This window comes from Anguilla rostrata, chromosome 2 (assembly GCF_018555375.3).
Source record: "Anguilla rostrata isolate EN2019 chromosome 2, ASM1855537v3, whole genome shotgun sequence".
NCBI classification, from domain to species: domain Eukaryota; kingdom Metazoa; phylum Chordata; class Actinopteri; order Anguilliformes; family Anguillidae; genus Anguilla; species Anguilla rostrata.
In genome coordinates, this window is record NC_057934.1 from 46,345,898 (window position 1) to 46,359,292 (window position 13,395).

At 45.7% G+C, this 13,395-nt stretch overlaps 1 protein-coding gene across 7 annotated transcripts in view; it reads right to left on the reverse strand.

The window, feature by feature from the left end:
• Nucleotides 1–13,395, reverse strand: part of LOC135248215 (trinucleotide repeat-containing gene 18 protein-like) — a 74,219-nt gene that overhangs the window by 31,218 nt on the left and 29,606 nt on the right. For 6 of the 7 annotated variants that reach the window (XM_064322571.1, XM_064322576.1, XM_064322574.1 and 3 more), the window contains 7 exons: nt 10,684–10,812; nt 7,822–9,741; nt 5,524–5,626; nt 2,858–3,063; nt 1,856–2,002; nt 1,572–1,759; nt 420–846 (listed from right to left, as the gene is read on the reverse strand). In XM_064322571.1, the coding sequence (XP_064178641.1) occupies nt 420–846; nt 1,572–1,759; nt 1,856–2,002; nt 2,858–3,063; nt 5,524–5,626; nt 7,822–9,741; nt 10,684–10,812 (3,120 nt within the window). The remainder of the gene's footprint in view (nt 1–419; nt 847–1,571; nt 1,760–1,855; nt 2,003–2,857; nt 3,064–5,523; nt 5,627–7,821; nt 9,742–10,683; nt 10,813–13,395) is intronic. The other variant, XM_064322575.1, reaches the window with a different exon arrangement.

Sequence of the window (13,395 nt, forward strand, 5' to 3'; positions counted from 1 at the left end):
AACAGCTCTGGAGCTGAGCTGGAAAATACTCCCACGTATGCACACACAAGCACATTACAGCAAGCATGAAATTATGTTTATATTAAACATCCAACATATCAAAATGTGCTTCCCCCCCCCCCCCCTCAGATCTTCTTTCTGAATTCATCAGAAATGTCAGAAGATCCATGCAAAGCACAGCACATATTGCCCTGGTGGGGCAGCTGGCACTAAATGAAAGGCCTTTCTGTAGGATTATTCAAAAACTATTCATTAAGACTCCCTTCTGTGGTAAATCTGGACATTACACATGCTGTTTATCCCTCAATAAATGCCCTGTAGGAATTCTTCAGTTCCCACTCTAAATGCGTCACCGTTTACTCTAGAAGCAGAGCAAAGGATAAAACGTGACAGACACCAGGGAATGGTCTTCCTCATACCAGGATATAAACCTCGGAAGGGTGTGGGAGCCTGGTTCTGCACATCCAGCTTCTTCTTCTCCATGTCTTCAACGGATTCCTCTTTGGGAGGGATGGGTGGGGGCGGTGGGGGCAAGGCAGAGGCGGGGCTGGGGGTATGTGGAGGAGGGGTGGAGGAGCGGGAGTAGGACGGCCGGGGCAGCGGAGACTCCGCCTTCTGCTGGCTCTCCAACTTGAGGGTGGTGCCCGGGGAGGGCAGCGGCGTGATGGGCAGAGGCGTCAGGGCCTTGGCGTAGGAGGTGGAGGGCGTAGGGGATCGGGACGGCGGTTTTTGGGAATGCAGAGCTGCAGGAGGGGGGGCCAGGAGACCCTGCTTGGCACTTTCACTGCTTCTCTTGGTAGGTTTGTCTTCTAGCTCGGCCCTCTGTTCATTCACCTTTAACCGCTCCTGTGGGCGAAGGGCAGGGCACATAATCAGGGCACTTACCTCTGTGAGCACTCAACATGGAAACAGATCTTTAAATGCACAAAGGAGCCCAGTAAGCTCTACTCTGGCAGCTCAGCATGGTGGTCTGCTTAAATCTTTCAGTCAAACTCAACAAGCACTTCAGTCTTGGATTTAGACTTAAAATCTTATTTCTATTACCTTTTGGACAATCAAGATTTTTCACTTTTCAAGCAAAAGATAACTTAAAACAAGCTAATATTTTCTATTTGAGAGAAATAAATATTTTAAGTCTCATTACTTAATCTGCAGTGTATTAACACTTGCATAAACCTGAAATACTTCAGCACCTTACTTAAGCAACACAGATGGAGAATATCTATCTAGGTTTCTTATCATTAGGTAGCCACTCAAAAGGTGAATATTATTTTAAACTGTGACAGTGTGCCTATAATAATATATACACAACACAGAACATATGTTGCACCGTTGTTTATGTCAATGGCAACATTCAACTGATAAGAATTCTAGGACGCAGAATCTTTAGATGTTCCCATCTGTGAATGGATTCCTATGGGCAGCTGCCAGCTAAAAGGAGTAAGACGGGCACAAGCTTTTCATCAATCAAGCGGCGAGCGCCAGCCACATCAAATCAACAAATCATCAGCTCCCTCCCATGAAAACATCTCCACGAGCCTCAGGGAGGGACGCGGAGTGCAGAGGCTCACCACCAGCTGGGCACTCCTCTGCAGCTCCATGACCTGGGCAGCCTGCTGCTGGATCATGTAGAGCTCCTGTTGGCGCAGCAGCTGCTGGTGGGAGAGGAACTGCAGCTGATGGGCATGCTGCAGGGAGCTGCCTGCTGGAGGGTACATCCCCGGCCACATCGGGGGCCCGCGATCCATCAGATCGGCTGCTGCGTGAAGGGGAGACCCGAAGACATCAGCATCACGTGCACAACTGACCAGGCCACAACGCAGCTTTAACGGAACGGATGCAAAGGATTAGCTACCAAAATGTGGGAGGTGCTCTGTGGGAATGACCAGCAGCTGTCCTGACTGGGGGTCCCGGGCGAAGTGGTACGGTGTAGGGATGGAGCCGGGCAGGGGAGGGGGGTACCCTGGGGGCAGGCCTTGATGGAGGGACGAGTGGCCGAGCCCTGTCAAAAAGCAGAGGTACGTGTACGTTCAGAGCATCTCCAACCAAGCTGCCCTCAACCGAATCACGTGTTTCCCTCGCCATTCCGGTGGTTTCTCACTCACAGTAGACACAATCTGCCGACAGCCATGATTCTAAGGTTCAACACCGTGTCCATTTACCCTCGATCTTCAGTTCCAATATAATACGAGTCAGGAATGTGTGCATTCTTTTCACAAGTATTTCTGTGCTGTTTTGTTTTCTGTCTAGACAGAAGTCAGAACATGCAGGAATTAGGTTTGGTTTGCCGTTATGTTTGCTGAGGGAATATGCACATGCTGTGGAACAACAAATCGTGAATGTTTCCTAATATGTCTCTTCTGCCTTCCCAGACAGATGAGCACAGGCAAACAGCAGGCCAAGTGAAAACCGCGACTAAAGGAATCAATCAGGTGTATCTGGCTATTAATGCAGTCTGTCACTGCAAGAAGCCTTATTGCATCATCTGTATTGAAGTAGGGGCAGCCATTCAGGAAATAAATCTTATCATTTATAGATAAACTTCCAAAAAATATTGCCTTAGACTAATTCTATTTAATTGGTAACTGTAAACCTTTCAGGACCAGAAAGATTGCATTTCCTCTGTGATGCCCAGATTCAATATCCTAATGGTTACAGTGGACCTCCCCTTGAGATGGCTATGCTTTCATGCAAGTGAACAGGCAAAAACTGAATCACTGATGCAAGCACCCGTCTAAAGCATTCCATGACCATACATGGCCACTTTGGGGCAGAAAAAAGTATCCTGAACATGCGTTCATCTGGGTAATGACTGGGCTGCAGTGCAGTGGTCGTGTTGCGGTATTCTGAGGCTTACCATAGGGGGAACCGGGGAGCCACATGGACGGGCTGCCTGTGCGGTGCATCCAGGGGCTGGGGGGCAGCTGGGATGGGTGGTCAGCAGGCCATCGTCCAGGGGCCGTGAGGACCGGTCCACCAGTCACCATCAGATTAGGGTTCAAAGCGCTGGAGGGCCCCATGGGTGGGTGCATCTGAGTCAGCTCTGCCAGCTCCTTATTCTCTCTGCAAGTACAATGGGATTGAAGAGCTAGCAACAGCCACAGCAGGCTAATACACTCAGAAAACACTGCATAAACAGGACTCCCAGGAACAAATTAACGGACCAAATTAACTGTAAACAAGACCGATATCCTATTCATAATCAACATGTTTATCATGGCATATAGCTTTTAACAAAAATGTACTGTATACGAGCTGAAAATGACAATAGCAAAAATGAAGGAAATCAGAATTTATTTCAGCAAAAATGTACTTATTAAATCAAGGTCGTCTGTCTGAATGGGGTGTGCTGAAAAAGACACAGTATGCTGTACTTAATAGAAAACAGACTGTTGAATAAACACCATTTGGCCTCAGCTGTCCGTAAAAATATAAAGTAGGGAACTTGACAAAAGTCCCTCACCTGTTAATAAATGTAAATGGATTTGGTAAAACTAAACCATTCCTGACTAGTATTTGTACCAAGTTGCCTGAATTGCACACTGGAAGAAGTCTCAGGCAGAAATGAACAAATTGCTCACTTGAGCATAAAATAAATCATGCAGGAACAACTCCAGAGGCCCCATGATTAAGTTGATACATTTGTTGGCAATATTGATTCTTTGGGAGCTGTAAAAGTTATTTATCTTTAAAAATAATACAAAAAATAAAACAGAAGCAATGTGTCTTCATACTAGTGTCTTAACTCTCACACTCATGCAATACGTAGGCCCTTCCTCCAGTACCCTCACAAAAGACAGCTAGGCGTTTACTCATTTTTAGCGTGAAATCTGTGTCCTCTGAGCAGACAAGAGCTGGACTGTAGTGAATGGGCCGCCTATTCACACACATACACATACAAAAAATGCAGTGCATTGACAAAGTGTCATCCTAATTATCTGGGAACCAACAACACGTGTTTGCTTCTTTCTGAATTTCCCTTGCAGTATACTTGGGAAGCAACGTTAAAAGCAGGTCCCTGCTGAGAGAGAACCAGCCCTTTTATTAGATGCCAATTTCCACAGTAGGGGAGTTTGGGGTTTGCTGCCTCTTTCAATGAGTGCAATGCTTTGGAAAAGGGCTTCATAATAACTTGGGAAATGCTTATAAATCCATCTGCACTTAAGAGACACATATACGAAGACAAATAATGAAATGCACGGCACGGTGAGGACTTTGTTTACGACAGACATTTCCTCAAAGGTGTTTCCAGTGAACCGGACCGCTTTCATAATGGGATCCAATTCATTAACCGGTCTTCCCATTGCAATTCCAGTCACTTTTTTCCTCCCTCATTTGAGATTCAAGGCCTGTTTCTTTCTGGCAGGCCTCGATATTCCCTTCCAAGCATCTCACAATAGCCAGTCATTTCTGAGGCACGTCTCACCACAGGCATTTGGGGATTTGTTTATACTCTGTGAAGGCCCGCCTACACTGAAGCAAGCCTGCGTTACTTATGGGAACTGTGAGATCTTCTAAGGAGTAACCTTCAAAGGACAAACATTCCTACCCTTTATCAGCCCTTATCTCCAGTCTCCACACAACAGAAGGAAAAATAAATCTCTCAATGGAGTCACAGTCCTACACCTTTCAGAGAAAATCGGGAATAGAATTTTTGTTCTGGATTCATTGTTCTTCTACCTCATGTGAGCTGGAACACAGTCTCCTGGGCCAAAGGCCACAAAATCAAACCCTACAGGCATCGCTGTTTACACACACAAAGGCAGTCCTTTAATCCTCAAAATATGAAAATGCACAAACACAGGAGCAACTGAGCAACATAACACCAAAATAACTTTTACTAGCCCTCAGACCAGACATCTCTTCTTCCCTTATGGAAGATTCCACACATCAAAGGGAACAGACTATTAACATATATAATATTATGGAAATAAAAAGGGAGATGGAGAATAATTCACAATAGCTTATCCTTTGTTCCTTCATGTTTGTCTTGTAGGTCTGCCATGTGTGCTTTTACTTGTGTCTGGTACACATTATTGATGCATATGATTCCATTATCAAGGCCAATGTGATTTCAAAACCCACAGTACTACGAGAAAAACAGGATGTATTCGCACAGATTATTCAATCGAGGGTTTATGAAACAAAATTGTAGGCTGACATTTCACAGAAATAAATAGTGGTCTTGTCTCTGATCAGCTATACAAAATATATAAAATGAATACGGCAGTCCCTTAGGGTGGTCAGATTTAGCACCAACATTCCCTTGGGGTAGTCACATTTTCCAGAGCCTCTATCATGAGACACTTGCATGATGTTAGGGTGTGGAATGAAAAAGAACCACGCGCATTTAGGGCACGAAAAGGACAAACGGTCCAACTCGTCTCACACACATATTCTGCTGGTGAGAGTTGCTGGTGTTCGCTGGCCAGCGTGTGAGCGCGTCATTATGCAGTAGACTCATCTCAGTGTGGGCAGAACAGCGGTAATTAACAGCGGGTAATGCCTCCCTGCCTCCCTTACCGCAGAAGCTTCTCCTGCTCGCGCTCCAGACGGCCCGTCAAGAGACGGTCCTCTCGATGATGGCTGCGGTCGTCCCTACGGTCCTCCTCAGAGCGGCCTGGACCTGGAGAGAAAAACAAAGATGAGTGGATGGTTGACGGCTGGTATTCACTGGTGGTCATCTAAGTGTGAAAAAACGGTTTAGTTTCAATATGACTACACCGTTCCACCAATCCACTACCTCTGAATGCAATGGCTGACACAGTTCGCCCTCTCATTAGTACTGCTATCATAATGGCTACATTATGGAGGAACAGACTGCATGATGCATGTACTATTCTGACAAGAATGTTGCCTCTGGAATATGATCCATTAGATCCAAAAGGCCCGGGAAAGTCTGGACAACCAATCCCATTGATTTTTGCCATCTCAGCCCCATCCAGCTGTCATAGTCCATGGGGACAGGACTCATGCTACATGGGGACTCATTGGACTGACTCCCTCTCTGACCATAACCCCTGTAAACCCATGGTTACTACCTTCCAGATGAACGTTGTTCCAGATGAACGTTTGTTTAAATACAGACTACTACTACTGGTCGTCATGCTGACGACTGGGCATCCACTCTTTCTTATTACTCAAACCTTTATGTATGCACTTTAGTTACTCAAACCTTTATGTATGCACTTTAGTTAGCCACTCCAGATAAGATCTTATGCTAAATGCCGACATGAAATGTAAATGCCAATGGAAATCATCGCTCCATCAATTTGTCGGAATCAATCGCTCAAATTAATTTTTTTAAATTACGTGTTTAAACAATATTGCCAAACACTCAAGAGAGTCTGTCTGTGAAAACCACATAAAAATCAGGTGTAAAAACAGCCTGTCCACGTCGTGTCCACAACTGTTCTGCTTGTCCATTACCAGGCTCCATGCAAGTCAAGTGAGATGTGGTAAATCAAGGTGCAGATCACTGCAGTACAATGGGACTACTGGCAGGCATGCAGACAGTTAACCCAAAATGCCCTGGCATCAGTCATGATCGTAATCATTCAATTCGGCTAGGAGAAAATTTGGTTATCGGGATTTGAAAATCAAGGCAGTGTCACCGCTGACATTAATAATGGTGTTCTTTGATGAGATGATTCAATCCTTTGTAAGTCATGGCCCAGGATCCCTGTACAATAGATTGTTCATTTGTGCAGGGGTGGGAAGGGAACATGAAAGAAGTAAAATGGCCGACATGCTCCAAAGCACATTGCACTTATTCACCACGTATGAACCACACCTTCAAGATCCCAAAACTGACAGTAGTTACAGGAAATAGGGGGATGGAGAGCCGTTTTTTACAAGTATATTAAACATTTCAACATTGGCAAGCATGGCAATTTGTGTTTTCTTGGTGATTAGATTTAGTTTCTTTTTACCCTAGTAGGAGAAGAGAATATACAGATCTCAATCATCAATGCTAAGAGGGAAGGTTTCAGTCCTGTTTCCTAGGTTACCAAAACCCACTGCTAAATACAAGCCTTTTACTCCACAAACACAACAGATTAGTCATCTAAAGCTTGCTTTCTATTTTTTAAATACTCTGTAAATGTAAACATTCCCCTCTCTGTGCAGGCGGGCTAATGTTATTACTACAATCCCCTGGCACACAGGAGCAAATAAATGAATACTTTTCTCACTCTCACCCTAGGCTGATTCTATTGCTTAGCAACAAACCCAAAGGCCTATTAGAATTCTGTCCTTGTTTTGCAGCTTTTAGTTCTGCTCAGTAAATTACATTTAATGCAGGCAGGCAGTGTCTTAGTCAGTGAAAGGCTTAACAAACTGTTCCTCTACACTGGCAAGGGACAACGGTGGACCAGGGAGAGGCCTTAGCAACAGCTAACTTTCATGAACAAAGGTTTCGGACTGTGTGTAGCACATGAAGACTGGGCTGGTGAATGACGGCACAGCTGCTTGAGGGAAGAAAAGGAATGCGTTTCCATTTTCCACTCTCATGGTGTTGCCAATCAACTTTTTTGTCAAAGCCGAGGGCACGCCTAGTGGGAAACTAGAGCAATCACATGACTTGGCCAGTGTGATCTAAAAAAACTGCACTGGGCAAAAAGGGGGCCACGTATTGTCATGCCCTCAATGGACTAGTGTGGTTCGGCAACATACGGTGAGAATAGCAAGTCCCACTGGTGTCCCACAACCTTCCATAAAGTAGCTTCAAACTTTCTAAGATGAAAATACATGTCATTCCAAAAGTGTATTTATTTAAAATAACCTTGTGGCCCAGTGTGGCGAGAAATAGAGTCAGCTCACCTTTGATGCTTCCCAGGGGGAGGGCTCTCTCCCTGTCGCTGAGGCTGGAGCTGGGCTTACTGCCACTGTCCCGCTGACGCGCCACGGCAACTGCGATCCCTACTGGCGGATGCCGAACCTCCACCTCCCCCTGGGGGCCGATGCTCTCCCGGCCAAAGGACTTGGCGCTCTCGGGGCGCTCGGGGTCCCTCTTGAGTTGTTTTCCAGGCTGCTGGGGTGGAAGGTGCTGGACTTTGGGTGCCCCGGGCTGACCAGCATCAGGCTTCATGTTACCCAGGCCGCCGAAGGGGCTCCTGACACCTGAGCTGTGCTTGGAGTTAGACTCCTTAGTGAAGTTTCCGCTGTACTTTATGAGGCTCTGCATGGCTGAAACCTCCCCGTGGGCCCCCGAGTGAAGGCCCTCGCCGCTGCCCCTCGAGGGGCCCCCGCCTGCTGGCCTGTGGAGACTGGAGGAGTCCAGGTATAGGCCCTTCCCTTCTTCCTCAGCCCTGCTTCCGGGCCCATGCTGGGCCACCAACGCTGCCATGTGGCTGGTGGCGTAGTTACCCATTTGGAAAGGTTTCCATTTGGGCTCCGCAGGGGTAGAGCTCTTCAGTGGGTGCTGCTCCATGTGGATCCTGGCAGGGTCCACGCCATTGTACATTCTGCCAGCATTCCACACAGAAGCTCTTGGAACCCTGTCTTGTTCCTGGCCACGAGATTCAGCCTCCAAACCCATTTTTATCATTTCTTTGGACGTGTTGCTGGTTAAGAGAAAGTCTCTGGAATCTGGGCTGTGGCCTGATTTGCTCACGTACATTTCGGAGGGCGGAGCCCGCTTAATGGCCGAAGAGTTTGACCTGATAACGGAGCCCTCTTCCCTGAACATGTCTGCTCTCTTCACGTCACCATGAGATGGAGATTCATGCATGTGAGGTGGCCATGCAGGATCCAAAAAAGTCCTTTCACCCCCAACCTGCAGCCCCCCTGATCGGTTACAGTCTTTTTCCCTGTTTTTGTCGTTTTTGTTATCTCGAGCCTGTGAAGCTATTTGGATTGGCCCGTTTCTCTCGTCATAAATTTCAACAGAAGGCACAAATGTGGGCGCGATCACTTTGTGTTCCTTCCCAGGCTCCTTCGCCACAGAGTAGACGGGGTACATGCTGGACGGCACGTGGTGAGAAGAACTGCACGTGCCAGAGGACACCAGTCTGGGAGGGAGCTGCGAGGTGCTACTGTGAGGGGATGTACAACTACAGGAAACGTGTAAAGTGCCGACTGACGTCACAACCGAGTCACATTTTTTCAACTTGTCTGTGTGTATGTGGGTCCCTGGCCGTATGTTTTCGTCATGCTGACCAAAGTCTTTGGCACACCCCTCCTGGTCTGTGCCCTCATACCTCAGTGAGGGGCCGCCGCCGCTGCTGCTGCAGCTGCTGATGCAGTTGCTGAGCGAGGAGGTCTGCAGAGGGTTCTTCGACTTTGGTTCCGCGGCAGCCAGACTGGGCGAATGCTCGCGGAGGAATGGTGGCGTGTGCTCCCTGCTCTTGAAAAGCCTATCTGAGCTGGCCTGTTTCCGCTCACCCTCCACCTTCACGTCGTGCGTGAGGTCCACCACGCTGTGGGGCCTAGGTTCTTCTTTAGACCTGTCTCTGTCCCGGTCTCTGTCTCTGTCTGCGTAGCGGTCCCTGTCTCTTTCTCTGTCCCTGTCCCTGTCCCTGTCCCTGTCCCTGTCCCTGCGAGAGACGGGGTGGGCATGTTCACTCTTGTACGTTTTCTCCCTGCTGGTTTCCCTGGCGGAATCTTTGGGGGCCCTGGAATGGGGCGGGGCCTCCTTTTCCCTTGAGAGGACGCTGGGCACATGGGCGGTGGGGATCCTGGGGATGGATGGCTGGGAGTGCATGGCCGACTGGCCAGCATGGCCCGAGAGGTAAAAACCTTCTGAAAGACACAACCACAGAGACAGTTCATGAAGAACAAATTGGGTTATTGCTACCAGGCTCTGTGGATAAGACATAGAAGAAGAAGGCTGCATGCATCTCACATTCATCTCTTTAGCCTCATTCTTAAGCATCTACTCTCAAAGGCATTAGTACAGCAGGTCCATCTGATAACAGCTAATACCCATGAGCATTGACACACTGCACAGTTTCCTTTTTCATTTGGGTGAACTAAAGTTGTATCTACTTTAATACCTGCAACAATTCACCGTACTTTTGCAAAAAGTGGCACTGAGCAAGGAGCTATTGAAAAAACATGCAGTGAAAAAATTGCAATTGTCTGGTCATAAGGTATAGGCCTAATAAAAAGGCAAAGTAAATAAACGCCGAGAGGGTGGACAGAAAAATCAATGCAATGATGATTATCAAAAAGATAGCTGCGGACTGCAAGCTGTTTTGTTGACCGAATAAGGAGCATATATTTGAGCAGCAAATCGTCGTTCTCCCCTCATGACTAGCTGAGCAGTGTCCACACCACATGCACTGCAATTCATTCTTCACTCAAAGCCAGAGGATCAACCATGTCACTCCCTATGGGCTGCTCTCATTGGCAGTCAATTTGACCACTTAACAATTTGACCATTAAAAAGTCATTTGTCAATGCAGAATCAAACCGAAATAGCAGACCGCTGGGAACCTATAAATGTTAGATGATTGGCTGGATTCCTGAAAATGCAGTCGTGTATAAACCAGCATGGTGAATTTCACATCTCTAGGTGAGTTAATGCATAAACCTAGCACATTTCCTCACTCACTTAGCGGTAGCTTCATAGCTCTTTCCCAGAGGTGCGTGTGGAACTGCTTTATGGCTTGAGATGCCTGTGTAAATGAAAAGCAGGGAAGATGTGGCATGCAGTAGCATGTGTGAAAGGCGGGTACTGACCTTTCTGTGATTCAAACAGCGCATGCTGGCTCAGCTGGGCGAGAAGGGGGCTGCCACTGCTCGGGTGCTCCATGTGCGCCAATGGAATGTAGGGACTGGGGTACAAACTGCTGGGCAGGTGGGGGTAACCTAGAAAAACCAAGAACCCGTGTCAGATTCATAAAAGAACAGCCACCCAGCTGCCCAAATGGACACTATCATAAACAAATACCATATTACCGCCAATTTGAAGTCAGCAGAAAAGAGTATAGTGCTAGTCAGGAAAATCATTACTGGTGTATCCTCTATCGTTCTGAAGCCCTGGCCTAGTGCCAAACATATGTTCCAGCAGCTTGCTAATAGAAAAGACGGTGTTTTTTCATTGAACTATTTTCTCAGAAACATTGTATTATTATTATTATCATTATATGAAGCAGCTTTCCAGAAATTTAGCTAAAAGCAACAGGGATAAAATAATCTTTAACTTATTTCCTGGTTTCAGATGTATGATTTAATCTGGTTTACCATTTTCGTTCACAGTGTTAGACCAGGTTTGATATTGTGCTTTGAGCGTACTGCCACCAGGACAGTGGAAGTATGTTAATCTTAATGCCATTTCTTTCTCTTTTCAACTGATATACAATATTCATTAACAGTTTGCTTTTTGGGGTTTGTGCTTTTTAGATACCTTGTAATAACTTGCAATAACTTCAGTTATATGCCATTAAAAATAAATCATTTATATTCATGCCCTGAATCATGGACACACAGAACTGAAGGGAAATGTTTACTTCTTAAACATGCCAACGACTGAAGACCAATCTCTGGGCAGAACTTTTGCTTACTATCTTGATTTCACTAAGGTAGAAATATGACACAAATTGAAAAGAAAAATCCATTGCTCTTCTGAATGAAGCTAAGTGCACAGAATTTAGACACGACATCTTTAAATAAAAAAAATGCTGTTTCAGGCTTTTGAAATAGAGATGCTGCTTCATTCACTTTTTGAAAGAGTGGAATGGATATTTATTATTGATATTGCGAAGAGTGTAGGATTTACACTAGTGAGGTGAGACTGCAGACTGTTTCCAAAAGAAGAGCAAGCTAAAAACTGGTAGAGGGCATTGTGAGGCACAGACAGGGGATGAGATGACCTGATGCAATTTAACTGCAACCTCACAAAAGGGCAGCACCATCCATCAGTCACACAGACACAAGGATCAAGATTGAGCCTCCCATTACAGCAATGTGAAGACTGACACACGGAATATGTGTTCTCAAAGCCACCATACTCTGTACGTGTAATAACACATCACGTGCGTAAATCAGACAGGCTCAGCAGGTTTGAGAAGGTCACTGAGCTGTCATGATGGCTACTAAAACAACCACATTAAAAGATGAGTGACCAACAGACACTGAACACCACTGGCACTGAGATCTCAATGTTATTTGGTATCTTAGTCCAGGAACTATGAACAGCCAAATCAAAGGCAGGACTTAACAAGAAAAGGTCAAGCGCTCATCACATCTGATTCCCTGTAAACATACCAGTCAAAGAAATTCCATGCCTTTAGAGTAAAAAGAAAAAGGCCAAACAAAAAACAAGGTCTGACATTAGCTTTCAGAACAGTGAAAACACACAAAATCAACAAGACCAGGCAAGCCTAGTTCAGCCGGACCCTGGATACAGCATGTGGAGAACGCTGTCTGTCAGAAACTGGAACCTTCGACCGGTGACTTTTTGTCCATAAATGGTACTACAGCCTCTTTTCACATAGGTTCCAGAAGATACTTCCTCTTTATATAAAGTCTGAATTATATCACTTTTTATTCCTATTAATCAGTAATCTATGAATCCAAGGTATGGTGAGCGCCATACTTTGCCATATCTAACTAAGCTAACTTCACTATTAAATGTATATTAGCTAAGTAGCTAGTAAGCCATCGGTAAGCTTTTTAGCACACCATTAAATATTAGCTACTTGTAACCAGCCCTTGAGCTATAATACTGAAACTAGACAGTTAGCCAGCAAACTAGTTAACGTTTTTGGGTGCTTTGAACTCAGCCAACAAATATACAATGTGCTATCGGCTATTAACATACTTGCCAGCTACCTACTTGCAACACGAAACCATTTCATGTCCAGAGTAGCTCGGCTTTTTGTTAAATTATTGCAATGACCTGTACACACTAGTTAACATTAATACTGTCACAGACTGCACACCACCTCCATTTGCACACGTTTTAAAAAAAGAATAGCACCACCTACTGCACACCATCTATCGTGCACGTTTCAATAAGGGGGAGTCCGCGACTCAGTGAGTCAGCAAGTCAGCCAGCCCCTTAGTAAAAGACATTCACTGTTCTTGGCTGGCCCTCAGGGTCCGGCAAAAATGCTGCTCTTGTTTAATACCTTCATATTTTTATACATGAGAAAGCTATCACTTTTCTTTATTTGCATGCACTCTAACCCTCTGACATGCCAAGTTGAAGCTGCACATGGAGAAGCTAGCATGAGCATATCACCTCACAGTTGCAGTAATCATGAGCTGTAATTTAACAGTTTTATAGTCGTGATAAATGTGGACCCATGGTACAGGGTGGATATGCAATTCAGTCACAACATATCATAGTGCAATTTCATTATATAAATCACATCATTTCCATTTGTTTCAATTGGTTTTTCCTTGAGCGCACTGCCGTTGTGGTAAACATGAGCGAGCACTCAAGCT